The 19504-nt window shown below is 38.0% G+C and overlaps 1 protein-coding gene across 1 annotated transcript in view; it reads left to right on the top strand.

The window, feature by feature from the left end:
• Nucleotides 1–16229, top strand: part of TTC33 (tetratricopeptide repeat domain 33) — a 44477-nt gene extending 28248 nt beyond the window's left edge. The window contains exons 4-5 of the mRNA XM_059833720.1: nucleotides 3895–4026; nucleotides 13415–16229. Of these exons, the coding sequence (XP_059689703.1) occupies nucleotides 3895–4026; nucleotides 13415–13765 (483 nt within the window). The 3' untranslated portion in view covers nucleotides 13766–16229. The remainder of the gene's footprint in view (nucleotides 1–3894; nucleotides 4027–13414) is intronic.
• Nucleotides 16230–19504: the final 3275 nt, after the last annotated feature.

The following is a 19504-nucleotide window of genomic DNA, read 5'->3' as shown; positions in this document are numbered from 1 at the left end:
AGTCTTTTTTCAGTGGTGCCCAGTGACAGGAGAAGAGGTAACGGGCACAAACTTTGTCATAGGAAGTTCCATCTAAACATGAGGAGGAGCTTCTTTGCTTTGAGGGTGGTAGAGCACTGGAACAAGCTGCCCAGAGAGGTTGTGGAGTTTCCTTCTCTGGAGATACTCAAAACTCACCTGGACGCATTCCTGTGCAATCTGCTCTGGGTGAACCTGCTCTGGTGGCGGGGGTTGGACTAGATGAGCTCCAGAGGTCCTTTCCAACCCTTATCATTCTGTGATTCTGTGAATGTAGCTTGAATCAAAACAATGTACAAAGTTACTGATGAAGTAATGTAATTGTATGTGGGTCTGGATTGATACTGATGATGGCTTGCAGTTTAGAGTACATTGTACTGAAGTAGTCAATAAAGGTTTAAAAGAGGGTCAAGAGTTTGTTGTATTAAGCACAATAGAGCTCCCAAGAAGAAACCCTCCCCACACAGAGGAGTTCACTCGTTTGAAAGGAATTCAACCAAATCAAAGAACATGCTTATTTTGGAGGGAGCCCTTGGGAGTGTGTTCTGTTTATTCTGTTTTCTATAGAATAGCTATTTCAAAACAGTTAGGGAAGTTAAATATCTAAGTGTAAACAAACTTACAAAGAAAATAAATGACTGTGACAATGAGGTAAAATTGAGCAAAAGTAAGAGTAGCAGCAAGCATTCTGCTCAAATTGGGTATAAGGACTGCTAGTGGCTTCCACATTCATGTTTCAGTCATACATCTGAATGAAAACATAATAGTTTTCTGATCAGCTCAAGTATTTCAAGCATATGGGCTGGAATGAAAGAAGACCTGGGGGCATCTTTGTAAGAAGCAGAAAAATAAACCATTATGCTGATGCCATTGTTGGTGCAAATAAAATAAGATTAACTTACTCAAAAAGAGGTAAATAAAAGGAAACAAATAATATAGATTCTTAAACCAAGAGGAGAAAATCAAGTTGTACGCAGTAGAAAGTGGGAGCAAGACTTTGAACAAGACGTTCATTGAGTGTCTATAATTTTTTTATTAAGTCAAAGGGACAAGTAGTATGTCAGAGTAGCTGCATCCTTGAAAACAAGCCCCACATCTTGTATTGTCATGCAGAACTCAAGATGATTATATTATTCAAGTATGTATAAATATTGAAGTATATGTTGTTCATGAAATGCCATCTATGGAGTTAGAACTATGGCTGTGGGGTTTTGTTAGACTGATATGTTAAGCTAGTTCAGGATGAGAAATCTATGTTTTGTTGAAGGCCACCAGTATAATTCCCATGATATACTACCTGGCTTCCCCCTTTTAGGACACCCCCTGTCTAAGGGAAATATGTGTAAGGAGAGACAATAACCCTTTAGATACTTAACCATATTAGTGAAGTGGAGACCACACTAGACTGTGTGTTATCGGGGGATGATGTATATTCACATAGATTTGGTGCTTGACGTGGCTGCATGTTGAGCATGGGACAGGCACATTGTACAACAAAAGGGGCTACAGAACACGTGGTTCCTGTCTGGCTTTAGCTTGTCCATGTGGCCTGCCTGGGTAAAAGGACTGAGCACCTCTTGTCAAATCTGTGCAGGAGAAAACTTTATGCTAGTGGTGGTTTTTATTAATTTTTCAGCATGACTTTCCCAGATGTAGAATAACTGAGTGTTTGCTGGTTCAGTTTTCAAGTAGCAGTGGTATCTAGCATGCAGAGGTATTTTATTAAAGTGATGATAATACCATGGGTAGAGTAGCCCAAGGCAAGGCTGCACACATTCAGGTCTGCCATTGTATGTTCATTTTGATGATCTCTTTCCCTGAAAACAAAAGTGTAGAAAAATAGTGTGCATTAATAAGTTTATTCTTTTACAATGACAAACAAGTATAGCTGAGTCAGTGCTGCACAAGATGCATATACATTCAAATTTGTATTTGTTTGAATGTACCTTGAGAAACTGATGCCATAGTTACTAGGAATACGGCGATTACCACCATGATCTGAAAGAGCATTTTTAAAGCAGCTGTCTAAATTAGTACACACAACAGTCATAAATAGATGAAAGTTAAATAATTGTCTTTTATTAGTGAGGTCATGGTTCAGTAAACAAAGCAGTAAAATTAGTTAAAAACTACAAAAGATTTCCTAATTACTTATGTAGATGTTTTGGGATTGTGTTGCAGTAGAAAGTACTGGTAGGAAATACTGAACACTCAGGATGTATAAAAATGTTCAGGTGAGTGTATACTTGGATTTGTTTTCTCTTATGAGAATAAACACATTAAGAGAGTAATGTAAAAGCTAGCTGATAGATGCAGAATCACTTAATCTTAGTAGGATGTGCACCTATCCAATAGTAACAGTTTGATTCAATTCACAGATCTGCTGCAGATAAGAGAAACTGCACACAAAAATGCAGTTGAACTGAAAGTTTTGGAAAAATACATAGTATTCATTACAAACTTTGCTTACAAAGCACAGTCATTGAGAACTGTTGAGGAAAAAAGGGAAAATGGCATGACATACAGCTGTAGGTTGTTTTTAAAAGATTTCTAGGTACTTCTAAATTCCAGCCTATTAAATGGAATTAAAGAGAAGCCATGGGAGTAGTCTCTAGAAAAATTCAGTCTTAATAAAACAGTAGGAGTATGGATCCAAAGGGTTTATAGGAAGCTATGCTTCCTGTGTTTCTTGAGTGGAGGATAGCTTTCTGTAGTAAAGAAAGCTTTTTTTTTTGTACTGTACTCACCCCAGTGCTTGCAAGTACTTTATGTTAATTAAATACTCAAGGTTATTGCATTTGAATCCTCTACTCCACACTCATATTTATCTATTTAATATATCGTAGAACAGTAGGGTCAAATATATGCTTTTTGCACTTCAGCAATAGTCCTAATATGTTCTGATATTATTCATCATGCTTGCAGGTCAGTTGGGATGAAAGTGGTTGCCCACACATGAGTCTTACTCTTGTGGTTGACATTCTCATCATACTGTAGGAATGCAGTTGTCATTTGTTTCTTATACTGGTATCTGTCACCATAGCATGTGGGTGTCTGAAATCATGATCTCAGAGTGATGCAGGTCTTCAGGTAATGTGCCAGTCTCATGGTGGTCTTGGAAAAATATGGCAAGCTTTGAGCCATGTTATGTATCGTTAACTATGATTTATAGGCTTAGTTACAGAGATTCAATGCAAGGAGTAGAATTCTATGGTAACAGGCTGACACTAACCTGTGCTGCTGAGTAAAAGATTTCCACATTTGGAAAACACTTTTTTTTTTTTTTTTTAATGTAGGTGACTTCATGTCTAAGTTAGGCTTTGGTATTGCAGAATGCTTACTCTCCAAATATAACGTTCATTGTTAAGGGCTGTTTCCATGCTGAATTACAGGGATTGTTTCTATAATTGTATCATGTGCGCTGTAACTGTATTTGGTAGATTCCAGTCTTCTATTAAAAAGAAAAAATACAACTCAGGAGTTTTTCAACAATACTTGCTTATTTATTGTGTTTAATTCTCAATGTGTTTGTCCTTCAGTGTATTCTGTCACACTTTTATAGAGTGTGGGGTTTGTAGGGAGGAAGGGAAAAGGAGGGACACCTTCAGAAGCAATTAATCTACTTCTAATAGAGTTGCTTAAATAGTTCAGATGAATCATCCTCTAGCATGCCTGTTTCTCTCCATGGGCTATGGAATGAGTCTGGGTGACTATCTGAGATTAGACAACTAATTTTTAAACTAGAAAAAGCTAGGTAGGGTGAACCTGTCCTTAGTTATTGAAACAATGGTGGTTGCCTGGCTAATCCCAGAAAACTTAAATCTGTTTTCAATTTTGCTTATTCTTATTCCTCTTATTTTACTTTTTCTGTCATAGGTCCTAATGTCTTTACATGAAATGTTCCCAGCAGTGCATGCAGCAGAAATGGCTGTCCAGAGAAACCCACGTTCCTGGGATGCCTGGCAGACTTTGGGACGTGCCCAGCTTGGATTAGGAGAGATAGCACTGGTAGGAAAATGGACCACATTGATATGCTAAACTTGTAAACCACTTCCTCTGAACTGTGTGTGAGAGAATGAAAGTAGCAGAAATACCAAGGTAGCTGAATATCCTTCTGTAACATGAAAGTAGGCTAGGAAAAAGGTGGTTGTTATTTATCTCCGGTATTCCCTCTACTTTGTTGTTTTTCACAAATGCTTCCTGTGTGGTTTTGCTGCTGGGCTTGTGGAAGACCTGCCTGGCTCAAAGCCCTTTGTGTTATATACCATATTTATGTGGTGGCTTTATGCAATAGAATAATTACATTGCGATAACTGCACATACTACATTCTGGGTACTGTACTGCTACAGCGCAGCTCGCCATAGTTTAAAGATGAAGGTACTGTGAAGTGCTAGTTGATATTTAGGCTCAGTTTTGTACATGCCTGCTAAAAAAATTCTTGTATCTTGTTTTCACTGTCTTTTATTCTCCTGCGTCAGGTGCAGCAAATCATGTATACTCATTCATGCTTCCCTCTGGCTTCTTGAGCACAAATGATGGCTGAAGTTGGTTCTTTTCTTAATAACACAGCAAAAAGGCTGGGATGCTCTCCAGTAGCTGGAGTGCATCTTTTCTCTAGCTGCAGCTGTATGCCATGGTGCTGTCTTGGCTACATGATTTGATGGAAAGGGATACTCTTTCCCCATGTCGGATCAGCCTCCGCCAATAGGCTATACACCTGTAAATAATGTAATATATATAGTGTCATAGTTTTGTGCTAGTTAGTGTGGAAACATAGTGAATGAACTTTTTAATTCAGACACGTTCACAAAAGTCCATTAGAAAAATAATTCATCATGAGCTCTCAGATAAAAATAGATACTGGTTTTACTTTATTTCTAATAGAAGTAGCTGGGTGCTGGTTTGATACAAATAATTTTGTCATTAATTGAGAGTGTTTTTGCAAAGTTACAATGTTTGGACTGAAGATTTTCAAGAATAAAAAAATAATTACGATTTTTTTTCGAGGAAGGCTAACAGATCATGCAAAACCAATTTCTTTTTAAAATGTGGTAAGGGGCAGTATTAAAAAAACAAAACAAAAAACCCAAAGTGATGAGAATAACATAAGACAAAAGCTGTGTGTTGAAGATGTGTAGTGTGCTACCTTATGTTGTTGCAGTATCATAATACAAAATATTTAATACAAATCCATGCATATCTGCATCACATCACATAACTGGTGACATTCCATGGCTTTTGTGGTGTAGAAGGTACGAGTAGACAGTCTGTCCTGTCTGGATCTACAGTCTATAAATCTTTTTTTTTCCTTTTAAGTGCCTGAAATTGTTGCTGTAAATTATGTCTGAGATTTTTAAATGCATTAGTCTCAGGAAATTCAAAATTTTATTTCCTGCAAGAATCCTAGGTTACTGATGCTGCTTATTCTATAAAAAATACTACAGTTACTGTAATGTGAATTACAGATATTGATATACCAATACTAGTCATACCACCGGGTCTGCTCACCAGATCCTATAAGCTTCGTCTACCTTGGCAAATCACATCACACCAACAGGAGTGGATATCTTAATAGTGCTGGGGACCCAATGTCCACATTATATTAATTTTGTTTTACTTCAGAGTAGCTCTGTTGTTTGGAGCACTTCAGGTGCTCTCTTGCAGTGCATTGTCGAGCTTAATCGGAAAGGCATCTAGTTTATGTAGTCTGAGACTATTCCATGATGCAAACCAAGGCATTTTAAGTGGGAACAGTGAGAGATTTGCATCAAAGCACGTTATGCATCTGAAACAAAGCACTACTAGAGGTGCTCCTGTAATTGTTGTATTGATGTTACTGTTTGTGAAGAGAGAGGGAGGATGAGTTATCATGAGGCAGTTTGCCGTCTGAATGTTTTTGTCTGTCTCTGAGTAGGGACTCCAGAGGTGGGTAAGCTCCTGTTGGTGTCTCCTGTGCTTTAGTACTGAGTGTTTCTACTTTTTTGCCTTTCTGTCTTCAAAGCATATTGAGCTGCCCTCTGATGAATGTGTTCTCACATACAAAGAAGAACTTGAGGACTTATTCTAAAATGCAGATAATGTTTACTATTTATTTTTGAACCAAGCAATTTTTAAGGACTCTTAAAAGGTTAAGACCGGAGGAGTCTTAAAAGGTTAAATTATTTCATAATTATTGAACATTGAGGCTTCTTGACCAGGTGATCTAAGTCATAATTATCCTTTTCCCATTAGCCTTTGATTACCATGATTTTCTAATTTTTCACTGTCTTATATTTTTTACAAAGTAAAATTAATAAAGCATAAATGTCAGGGTTTTTTAATAATGTCTGAGATTTGGGAATTACTGCCCTTCTCAAGAGCAGCTTCTTCTGTGTCTTTGTTTCATTTCTCCCCACCAATGTCTGTCTTCTCTACCCACATCCTGCCAAATGGTCTGTTGGTAAGTATTTTTATTACTTCACAGTGAATGATGCACTTTTTCTCATGAAAAAACAATTTACTGTATTTTAATTTCAGGTTTCCCAGGTCTAAAATACAGCTTCCAAACAGATCTAATTTATATTGTGAGCTGCATAATATATTCATTTCTTGCAAACAAAGATTTGTTTTGGTTTGGTTTTGTCAAACTTGTGACAGAAAGAGTGAAATAAATTAGCCCCTTTTTATTTAGCTTTTACAAAGCTGTTCGCTTTTTTTTCTGGATAGGGTAATTCAGCAGTAATACTTAAACGTGAGCAGGCAGCACTTTATTTCTGTAAAGGCAGAAATTCCTTAAATTGTACAAATCAATTTGCAAGAGCACACCCAAGTAAACTTTGCAATGTGAATGTAGAAACTGTAGAAATGTAGCCAGGCTTGCAATATTTCTCTCATTTAATTGTAAATGTTTGTTTTTACAAATTATATGTACTGTATTGGTGATGACAACTTAAGCAGTAATAATTGCACACTGGTATCTTTGTTAGAACAGTTCTTCCCATGAGACAGAGTAGGCCCCACACTTTCATTAAACAACCAAACAAAAAAACCCAAAACAAAAGCAGCATTAAAAAAAAAAGACCAACTGGAAGTGACTGTGTCTCCCACCTTGGAGAAATTCACAAGCCATGTGGACATGGTCATGAGCAACCAGCTCCAGGTGGCCCTGCTTGAGCAGGGGGTTGGCCCAGATGAACTCGGAAGGTCTCAGCCAACCTCAACTGTTTTGTGATTCTGTGACTTAAGCTTACCATGATGTGGGGTGGTGCCTCCATGTCAGATCTGGAGTACTGAAGATTACAAAGTTAACTGGGCACATATGTAAATATGAACCAATTGTGCATGCTTTTTGTTTGATGTTTTGAAGGATGTGGTTTGCTATCTTTTTACTAAGTCGTTAGTGGTTTAGCAGTCTTTAAGTGTGATACTACGTTTTGTAAAAGCAATCAAGCCTTGACAATATGAATCCTCAAATCAGCCCTTTTCTTACGTAACGATGGGAGTGATGTACTAGCAAAGAGAGGAATTACTGCATTTTATTGGAATCCAGCTAAGTAACATAACTAATTATGAAATTGAGAGAAATTTTCAAAATTTTACTTATGTCAGTGTGAAGAAACAAAGATTTTGGTAATCAAAAGGAGGCTGATGGTTGGCTTTCCATTGAAAAGCAATCAAGTCTGTGCTTCAGATTGTGTTCCTATCAACTTGAGGGTATAAATAACTCAGATTTTATTTTTATGGATTTATATGAGGTTAAAATATTTAATTACACTGCTGTTGTAATCTTCCTTCTAAGCACAACAAAATGTGTGGATTATTTTATAGTGATGGAATAGTTAAGTTTATCATTATATTAATATAGTTGATACTTATGTGCATAAATTAAAAGAAAAAAGCAATTAAATTTTTTTAAATTGCTATTTGATTTACAATTTTTGCCTAGAATTTCTTGTTATTCCATTTACAGTTTTTGTGTCACAATTTCAAGGGCTTTATTTTTTTGGTCTTTCCTGATCAGGATTTGATAAAGGACATTTCTTTTGAAAATCAAACATGTGACAGGGCCTATTTCTGTCCTGCTGACTCCATCTCGAACTACACTCCAGCCACATACACATTCTAGCACATAGTATTTCAGAAGTACTAAGTTAGAGAGAAAATAAAATGCATTGTCAGTTAAAGTGGGCTTCTGTTAAATTCTTTTCAACAGCTTTAAACGGTCCTATCCACTTACAGGTAATACCCAGTAATACTAGCTTCTCCAGAGGTCCTGTGTTAGTCTTGCAGTCTCCAACTACTACAGTGTAATAATTTTTTTTTAACCATTGCTGGAAGTCATAAATATATTTTGATAACCCACCTAATGATTTTTTAATGCATAAAAGTATCTTCTACTCAGAGGTGGTTTTTATTTTCAGTCAAGAAAGCAGAAGGGCGAGCAAGTTTAAATGCCCTTTCCGCTACATTTCTACCAGGGGTACTGAGTGCTTGCGAGCGTTCCCCACGGACTTAGCTGGTGCTTCCTGTTAGTTACTGTTGTCAGTGACTCTGACAAGAGTTCAAGCGGTTCAAGCTCAGAACTTCTGAGGCTTTAACCATGATGATGAAGTCCATCTTCTCTAGATTTAAACCTTGTAATTAAAAGCATTAGCTAAAACAGATGCAGAGTATATGACAAACGGGGATTGGGAGAAAGCTGTTTTACTACTATTTTAAAATTCCTTGTAATAATTTTAGCAGTATAATTTGGTAATAGAGAGGTACATGTTTTGCATCATCCTGGATTTTCCTGATTTACAAGTTAAGAGCACTCATATCACTTCAGGCTTTACTTTCTTGGGCTAAATATGTCAATTTCTAGGATGAGATAGGGTTTTTTTTGTTGTTGTTCCCGCGATCATCCTGGATTATGTCCATGCATGTAGTAGAGCATAGAGTGGAGATATCTATGGTAGAAGCAGCCTGAAGCAGTGACTTCTGCAGAGCATGCAGCAGTGTCTTGCAGGTATGCTGACTGAGGTGTAGAGGCAGACAGGCAGTAAGCCTTGTGAGGAAAGAACGAAGCAAGTGATTTGGTTCAAAAGGAGATCTGGGAAATGGGAATACATCACTGAAGCAAAAGAAAGTACAAGAGGAGGATAGAAACTTCTTCAAAAGAAGAAGAAGAAGGCAGCTGTGGAAGTGAGGAAGAGGCACCTTGAAGAGAAACTTGATGTGGACACAGTGGCTAACAGGAGATTTTCTGAAACTAGTCTCTACAGAGATGTGTGCCTGGGCCCAGAGAAACTGAGGAGGGCTTTTTCTATCAGTTGCCACAGCCTGTTACATTCCTGTTCTCTTCTCATACCTCCAGGCTCAGGCACATGTCCTCTGGCCTCTTGTGCCAGTACCAGGCACTGCGCCCCGGGGAGGACCTGTGTTGAGTTACCCCTGGGGGTGATGCATCTTCATCCGTGCTGCATAAATTCTCTGCCATGGAGAACGTCCAGCATAGGAGAATTAAGCTAGCATCGTCTCACAGACATCTACCAAGTGGGAACAAAGACTTCTATGGGTTTAGAACTTGACCAAATTCCAATAGGTGTAAGGCAAAAATAGTCTTTCACATCTGGAAAACTGCCTACTACATTTCAAGTCTTTTCTCCAAAACATGAGAGCACCAGAACCTTTGAATAAAATGGACTTGTAAACATAAGAACCTCAAAATATGAAGTGTTCATGTCACTTTTGAAGACAGAAGAATTATTTTTGCTGAATAAAAAATTGCCAGAGAGAAAATTTTCATTGAAAAGAAGAAATAATCTGAACAGAAAAGTTGCATAGAAAAGTTGAGCGTGACAGTTTAAAGTTAAAATAGATAAGACATTTACCGTTCAGATTAATAGTTTATATGATATTAACTAGAGTGAAAATAGCTGAAAGAATTTGATTTTTTTTTGTTTAAAGAAGAGATATGTAATGAGAAGTCTTTAAATATACTAAAATATCATGACTGTCTCTATGCTAAAAGTTTCTTTAAGAATTGGTTATTTATGTTCACGGTGAGTAGTACAAGAAATAAGACTTAAATGTGAATAAAATATTATCATAGAATCATAGAGTGGTGTGGGTTGGAAGGGACCTTTAAAGGTCATATAGTCCAATCCCCCTGCAATGAGCAGGGACATCTTCAACTGCATCAGGTTGCTCAGAGCCCCGTCCACCCTGACCTTGAACGTTTCCAGGAATGGGGCAGCTACCACCTCTCTGGGCAACCTGTTCCAGTGTCTCACCACCCTCATTGTAAAAAAGGTCTTCCTTATATGTAGCCAGAATCTACGCTCTTTTAGTTTAAAACCATTACCTCTTGTCGTATCTACAGGCCCTACTCAAAATTCTGTCCCCATCTTTCTTATAAGCCCCTTGAAGTACTGAAAGGCTGCATTGAGGTCTCCCTGAAGCCTTCTTTTCTCCAAACAAAGCAACCCCAACTCTCTCAGCCTGTCCTCATAGGAGAGGTGTTCCATACCTCTGATCATTTTTGTGGCCCTCCTCTGGACCCGCTCAAAGAGGTCCACATCTCTCCTGTACTGAGGACTCCAGAGCTGGATGCAGTACTCAGGTGGGGTCTCACCAGAGTGGAGTAGAGGGGCAGAATCACCTCCCTCGACCTGCTGGCCACCCTTCTTTTGATACAGCTCAGGATGCAGTTGGCTTTCTGGGCTGCGAGTGCACATTGCCGGCTCATATCCAGCTTTTCATCCACCAGTACCCCCAAGTATTATGTTGGATGCTGTAAAAAAAATCCATACTTACGGATCATTAAACACAGAAAAAGATTACTTATAGATGTATACTTATCTTCACTGATGATCATCCTTTGAAATAGGTCAGATGGTCACTGTCAGATGTAACATAAAGGCCTAATACAAGCCTTGGGGGTAGATGCGAAGTGCATAACTGCTTAAAATGCTCCCTTACCTTTTTTAGGAGGCCACTGTACAGTGACAATTACTAGATCCATGTGTTATAAAAATATGTTATAAAAAGCGTAGTCTGTCAAAACTGCCCTTCACATTTAAAGGCTCTGCAGACCAGTAGAAGAGATTCTTCTCATGGGACAAGTGAAAGATTGTTACAGAATACCCTATAGTGAGACGAAATGTAAAATATTTTAAAAATACAAATTCTTCAAATACTGTAATTCAGCAAGCGAGAACGTCTTGCAGTAGACTTTATAGTACTCTTCCCTACAGAAGCAAAAGCAGATATGTGAATATGTACTGATTTAAAATCCTATAGTCCTTACATGCAGGGTCTCCAAGACCACACCTGCCCTTTAAAATGAGGCTAGAAATACAAGTTTATCTAGTGCCGCCACATTTTCTTATAATGCCAGACAGGCAGTTGGAGAGGGAGATTTACATTTCCATCAGCGGAAGAATTAAAACTGGCACTATTATTTTCTTTTCTTCTGTCTTAATAGAAATTAATGGCTGCAGAAGCAGTGACAACATGAAATTTTATGTGGATGACAATTCTGTATTTTCCAGTACTACATTGCTGCTTTAAAACAAATCCCTCTGACCTTCTGCAGCACTTCAAATTTACTTTATTATTTTACTGTTATTATTATTTATTTATAAAAATGTCACACACAATGTGTGTTTTTCTAATAGATTTACAAAGATGATTGTTCCATGCTGTATTGTATGAATCATCAAGGCATCTTCTAAGCTTATTAAATGTTACCTTATATTTGATTACTGTGTTTAATGTTGTTTCATGTGCATGAATGTAACTATATAGAGAGGTTTTAATTAGGGTGCCTCTTTCATGGAAAGCTTAAAAGCAGATGGGGTTTTTTTATATTTTGTTTTCAACAGAAATACAAAAAAAGAGCATTTAGTGTTTACCTGTAGCTCATCTGCCTCTGGAAATTAAAAGCCAGCAAAGTTAAATAAAATGACACTGTTTTGCAAGAATTAAACTGCATTCCTCCTCCTGTTTAAAGTTCAGCATGCTCCTACACTTCAGAGCTGGCTGTGGACCAATAATAAAGTATTATTTTTTTTTCCTGGAACTGAAAGGCTGCCTATTACAACAGCAGTTATACTGATAGCATAATCAGCATTTCTGAAATCTGATTTGTATCTCATATCTGCTGAGTTCACGTCATACAAAGTTTGTATATTAACCTGTGCCAGCAGAAGGATGAATTGGCAGTTTCTGTCAATGCAGATGAGAAGTTGTGATTTTTCAAATCAATTTGCTTTACCTATTTATAAATTACAACAGAATATGGAATTTGATGGTTGTTCATACATCTTTAAAGTCTTTATATGCGAGTGGCTAGAACCCTTCCCAAATATAATCCAAATCCATATCATCACTGTTTTCCCACACTTCAGGAAGGCTTCTGTATATCATCACATAGAGTTTGGTCACCCAGACAGCTGTTTCCATAACTGACCATACAGTCATAAATGTGAAATACAGACATACCTGTGTGTACATACACATAAGTCTGAGTAGATAAGGTCAGTCTTGACCTTTTCACTGTTAATACAACTATAAATCTCGCACAGTTGTAATTCTTGGTCTAGCATTTTTCCAGTATTGTAGCAATCTCTTCTTATTGCTGAATCTCACATCTACTGGATTACATGGTCACATTTTTTTGTATTTAACAACTTCTGTGTTGAGTGTTTGTACTTGTGCAACTTTACCCAATTGAGCTGAAAGACAGGAGAAACAATATTGACTATACTGAATTGTATTAATATTACATGGTTTATAAGATTATAGGAGATCTTTCTTAGAGGAACTCTCCAAGTTGGGAGTTTATTTGTCTACTTTTGCCTGTTCAGGTTAGTGTGTTTGCAACCACAAACCTGTTACAGAAACTGCTTAACATCGAGCTAGGATTACTGTAGTATTAGGTCTGCATGTGAAATGACTACATGCTAATTTAAAAGCAGCAACATTAGTGATACTTTAAATCCCAGTCATCCCTTTCCTGTATTTCTTAAACCATACCTGTCTGCTTTTGCCTTCCCATACATCTGATGACAGGAGAAAAGTGGGATGGAAAAATCATCAAAGCAAAAAATACTTTTGCTTTTACCTTTTTAATTACAATGTTATTTTTGACATGTGAACTCTTATTTGTGCCCTTTTTGCCAGGTATCTGATTTGTTCATGCATTCTTGGTACTTACAGACACTTGTATGTGCAGTTGTTTGGGGATAATGCTGCTATTGAACTTACAGCTGCGGGAGGATTGTTCCACTAATGACAGACTGGAGTAAAATCACTTTTGTCTTTGCTTGAATGATGTACATAATTTTTTGTTGTTGTTGTTGATAATTTATATTATGAAATACGTAGTCTTTGAAGTTTCCAATCCTTGTTTCTTCTCTATTCTGCTTATAGGCAATCCGAAGTTTCCAGGTATCCTTACACATCTTTCCAATGAACCCTGAAGTATGGAAAGAGGACCTTTCCTGGGCAAGAAAACTACATGAACAGCAGAAGGCAACAAAGACTGAGGCAGTGCAAGCACTGGCAAAAGAAAAAGAGCTTGCACAAGAATCAATCCCAGACTATGACTTTGAAAGTGATGAAATTGTGGCAGTCTGTGCTGCCATCGCAGAGAAAGAGAAAGCTCTTTCAGCAGCTAAAACGGTAGTGATTGTGTCTGCTTCAGGCACAGTAGAGACTGTTACTGAGAAGGAGAATTGTCCTACGACTCCTGATGAAACTCTTTTCATCAGAGCCCGATAGGGCAACCTTATGAGTTGCCAGTACTGTTTCAAGAACTAGTGTTATTTATTGCATTGGGCTTGCTTTTCTTCTTTAAGCAGTGGGAGAGCCTACAAAAGTTAAAGGATTGGAGTGGGGTTTTTTTGGAAATTGAAAAAGCAATGACGTGAGTTGTTGTTCCATCCATATTTTTGGAGAAGAAAGCCAAGAGTTGATTCTAAAAATCTTATGAACAAATGAATGTAATGTTAAAATGCTTAACTACATTCTAACAACTGCTTTCATCTTTCTGTATTTCATAATTTTACAAGTTGATGTCTACATTTCCGCACTAATTAATAAGCTTTTATTTAAACTGTAAAAGTAAAAGGGATTTTTTAAAAATCTATTTCAATCCTTATTCATTAACAGTATTTATCTTCCAGTTAAAGTGTGAACTGTTCTCTGTTATCAGAAGTCTTTATTTTCATTAAGATTACTTTTTCTATGAGGAAATTTCCTATGAAGCAGAGATGGATTCTTATGTTGTGTGTGTGATAGATCTGGAATCTGATTTGTAGTCAGATGAAATCAGTGGAAACCTTTGTGTTGCTTTCATAGGTGAATGGGTTAAACACTTTCTGATTAGTTGAAAGGAAATGCTATACCAAACAAGCCCCCTAGTTACTACTAAATGTTTCACCAGAAGAAAGAACATTCAGCTGAGGCTGAAACTGGCCTTTGCTTATCTTGAGTGCTGTGCTACAGACATGACCAAAAGTAAAATGGTGGGAGTTGGAAGCAGGTATTTTTGAAGTGTATTACATTTAGCCTTTTCTTTCCTAATGAGGCTAATCTGATAAAGAGAGTCAATTTGTTTTTCCTAATTCTTACGACCTGCCATTTAAAGTATGTTCTTAGTGAACCAGTTTTTCAGGACAGCATTGTCTGAGTCTCCCTTTTTATCCTTTTTGGGTTTTGGATGCTGTGGTGGGTATTCACATTGTGTTAACTTGGAGGCATAACTTAGGAGATTTGTTTAGTGTTCATCTTTCTTTAGGGGGAGGGTGGCCATTGATTCCTCACATGGGCAGTTCAGAGAAACAAAGTCAGGCTGTTTCTTTGATGTTCTCTGTGCTGAGACTGCATTCTTTTCATTGTCTTGGAGACATGGTAGACATGGTCACCTCCTAACTGGACTGGAAAAACTGGTCAGCTGAGGAATTCGTGGAGAATTCAGGATTGGGAACACGTCATTTCTACTTGATTTTGATGACATTTTGCATGATAAAAACATTTGAATAATACTATTGTAGACAAGTGAAACCTTTTGAAATCAGTCATCTTTGTATTTTTCCTATCTGATTTCTATTTTCAAAATAACACATTTTTAAAGGAAATAATGTTGCTTGAGAAGCATAGTGATTTTTGCAATAGAAAGTGTATTGTAGAAAATTTTTTTATCCCAGATCAGTTGAGTGTCTTTATTTAAGAGGACACTCACAGTCTTTGCAGAAATTAATTATCCCTTTCAAAAACTTGATTGCCATGTTGTACTTACTAAGTTTCCACTAATTTTTGCAAGATTCTTCCTGAATATGTTTTTGTATATATGTGAATTTTCAGATCTGTGCTTGCACACAAAAAATTTACACTTTTTAACATCTCCTGAGTATTCAAAATAATTATAATTACAGCAACTAAAATATATTAAGAAATGTAAAACATCACCATGCTACATTTTTATTTGTTCATTCAATTCAGAAATAGATCTTAAATGCTTACTGAATAGGCATTTGATTAAGATATGGTTTGACAGATGGTTTAAATTGTCACTGTTGAAGAATTTCTTAATCTTATTTTTCCTAACGTATTAAATAATACAATCTATTCAGCCATAGGAAGAGGTAGTATGAGAAGAATTTGGACAGATTTCTTCAAAGAAGGGATGTTCTCTGGCTAGAAAAGGAAATGTGCGAGAAGCTGTAAGGTATGTTTTCATTTTGAAGGAGGTGGCTATAATCCAACACATCTTTTCTTTCTTTGCTCTTTATACTTGCGTCAGTGTTACGTATTTACTTATACAGGAAGGACTGCCTCCCTCCTTTCAGAGGTCCATGTTATCACAGAATCTGTTTCCACTGAAATGATTCACAAAATTCCTATTGACTTCAGCACTGCTGGGCCAAACTAATGGAGGGGTGTGCGTGTACACCATCAGGCAGAACGACCATGCCGGCTTTGAGGGGTGGTTGTTTCCATCCCCTGTACTAAATGTGTTTTCTTTCTGATTAGATTAGGTTATGAATTCTAGGTATTGTCAGGACCATAGTGTCTTGTAGAGCACCGTAGAGCAGATGAGTTCTCGAGACACTGTTATTCTCAAACTGGGAAGAAGTTCAAAAATTGATGATTTCAACATTGTTTGTTGTACAGCATGCCATGTTTTGCATGTATGGGATTTTTTGGGTCTGTTTCAATAAAATACTGACTTCTCTGCTCCTTAGTGATGCTTGTTTATTCTTTTGGTTGTAGCAAGAATAAGGGTTACCATTGACCATTTTAGAATGTTACTCATTTAATCAGTTGGGTGCTTCTTTCTCTGCTGAACATGTTAAGTATTACAGTAAAAAAAAAAAAAAAAGACATCTCAGGAAAAATGTTTAATAAAAGGTAGTGGTCAGTGCTTTTAAACCTCTCGGGGTATCCAAATGAGAGGGACCTAAAGGAGAAAGCCTTTGTTATCAAAAATAGGATATCTGTGAAGCACACTCCCACTTTGCCAGCAAGAATTTATTTTTCTTCTTCTTCATCATCACTAGTGGCAGTGGGTGCAGTAGCTGCCATGTGTTTGCCTTCCATATGAATTCTGCATTAAAATGCTGAAGTGTTGCAACATCATTAAAGAGGAAATCTCAATAACAACAGTAGGTTAGGTGGATTAATTTTGCTTAATTTAAAATCTACAATTAAACTTTTAAATATTTTTTCCTTTTGAATCCCTTTATATCCAGTGGAAATAAATACACAGCCTCAGAGGCCCATTTGTATGCCTTGTTAGATAAGTATCTTAGAATGAGTTGAATCAGCCTCCCAAGGTGCCTAATTATTTCCATTGACTACAAAGGAAGCTGAAGGTGACTGACTGGCAGTTAACTTCAAATGCTGAAACAGGGCAGATGAATTCCACTCTTATAGATGGAGATAAGTATCTTTAAAAAATTAAACACAGATTATACTGAGAGAGAGTTAAATCCTTTCTGACAATACTAGAGGGTAAAAAAAGTGTGGATCAGATAACACAACAGTGACTCTAATTTGATAATACCAAAAGAGATTGGATTTTAAAAGTAGTTATGAAGGAGAATAAAGCAAATGTAACAGTTTCCTCTACTCTTCTAGTTCCTGAAAGTTGTCTTTGAATATCTGTTGGTGTTGGGGATCCAGATGAGAGAGGTAGCATTGGAAACTTACCTGGCCATACAAGGTAAGTGCCCCCCAGGTCCTAAAGCCAAAAGCCCCCCATATAATGTTGGGGGCAGGTGCTCTCTTAATTTATTTTGAGGTCATATAATAGCTATAAAACTGTATTAAGTGTAGTAAGGACTGGGGCACAGGAAAGCAGAAGCACGTGGGCTTGGTTTATTGGCAGGTTGCAGAGACCATGTGTTTATTGTAGGTTGGTATCATGTTAACATCATGTTCTCGAACGGACTGGAGTCCTTGGCTTGTGGTGTCTCCAGAGAGGGCTAGTTTAGAAGCGGGAGGAGCTTATGAGCATGGATGATTGCTGGATCCTGCCAGATGTGCTGGCCTGGTTTTGAGGGCTCATTTTCTAAGAGCTGCAGCTCTAGGAGCTCTGAGGGTGGTAGAGGGTAAATGATCAAGGGGAAAGGTCAGAGGTGGGGAATGAGTTGACTATTTGGGTTCAGAAAGCAGGTGATTTAGACTTCAGTTGGTTTCCAGATCCAGTACATCTGGCAGGTCTAGAACAAGGCCTAGGAGTGGAAAGGTCTGGGGGTATTTAGTAGCTTTAATAGTAAATCTGCCTTAAGTGGAATAGACTTGCAGTTGCGTCTAGGAGCAGTACTAAACACTTGGTAGAAAGCTTCTTGGTTAGGATGATGGCTGGTGCCATTTGAAGATGGTGGATTACATTCATTTCGTTAGTGCTTTTGATATTGCTATAGCACCAATTTGGGTTAGGCAGCACTAGTGTTGCAGACAGCAGAGATGTGTAAGCTTGATTTAAAACAGGGCCCTACAGCCCACCCTTGCAGTCCAAGCCCTCTGTCAGTATATCCTACACCCTAAACCTGGGCCCAATCATAATGCTAACTTACATTATTGATCAGAGATTCAAATTAATCTACAAATTCTCATAGAAACCACTGTCTCCTACAGATACTGGCTGTCATCCTGCCTGTGCCAGAGGACAGGGTCTTAAATTGAGTTAGGGCTGGGTTTTGGGGTGTGGTAATGGGATGGGATGTCTAGTGGTACTTCTGGATGGAAAAAGTTCCAGAGCAGTGGTCTGGGACATGTGGGCAGGACAGACTGCTGGAACTGAGGGATCGGGACTGCCAGTCACTGGACTAGAAGGGTAAGAGTCAGGGAGATACAATTTTGGTATGACAAAATTTTTGAATGTCAAGTCAGTGCATTTTCTGTGAACACAGAGGACTGGGGAAAGTGGATGCGGAAGACAGGCTGTTTCAGCAGTATATGGATCTCGGGGGGGCCAGGAGTGGCAGGGAGCTATAATGTGTGAGAAGGGAAGCCCTTTATGGAAACTACTCATAATGCCTAGCAGGAAAATAACCTTTTAACTTCTCTATGGAAAATTAATCTCTACAAACTTGCAGCTTTATTTTAGTAGACTTGTTATGCTCAGGGAGGCTGAGAAAGAAATTCAATAATGTGTTTGTGGTCAGCATGGAGGAGAGTGCCAAAGCTGAGTGGGACGGGCGGGCAGGTGAGGGAGATGCAGTAGTCTGTCACCCTAAACAAAGGCACGCTTACTCAGCCCTTTAAGCCAGGCTACTTCTGAACGCCCATATGCGTTTGCCACTAGGAGTAGAGCTGCTCCTATTTTGTCTGTGCACTACCATTGAGTTGTGGCAGGCAATTCCAGTATTGGTCAGGAGACTTTGTAATCTGTGGGCTGATTGGAAATCCTTGAGTTCATTACTGAGGGAGTTAGCGTTGATGATGTTGTGTGCTGTGAGTCCAGTCCACTACTGACACACCAGCAACGCTGTGGGCAGGAGGAACACCTCAGGCTTATCGTATGTATTTGCTAAGGGAAGCTAGGTCGGCTGCTTAAAATGGTCTGTTCTTGCTTAAAGCTCTTCCAGACTATGTGTATTTCTCATCAGTAATTATGAGAATAATAATAGAATAATATTAATAAAATAATAAAACCAAAAATAGTAAGTCCTTGCTTACTTAAACACTTATTATACACTATAGATATTTAATTCTGTCATTGCATACAGTACCAGTAACATTGATGTGCTGCTTTGGGCCAGCTGCAAAGGTGTGGTCCAGTATTGGTATAGGTGGTGTATCTGGAGGTGGCAGTCCCACCTTCCCACTCTGCCAGGTACTATTTCCTGTCTTTGGAAGTACGATGAGTGTATTCTGTTTGTTGGTCACTAGTAAGCAACAGACCATAGTTAAGTGGTTTAATTGCAAAGAGTTCAGGCAGATCTTTATCTGCAGCTGCAGTAGGAACTTGAGTAATACTGTTCTCCAGCTTACCGGGTGGAAAAGTGGCTA

The sequence above is a fragment of the Gavia stellata genome, chromosome Z, assembly GCF_030936135.1.
Source record: "Gavia stellata isolate bGavSte3 chromosome Z, bGavSte3.hap2, whole genome shotgun sequence".
Taxonomy (NCBI): domain Eukaryota; kingdom Metazoa; phylum Chordata; class Aves; order Gaviiformes; family Gaviidae; genus Gavia; species Gavia stellata.
The sequence above is the reverse complement of the archived record's forward strand: the minus strand, read 5'-3'. Positions and strand labels throughout refer to the sequence as shown.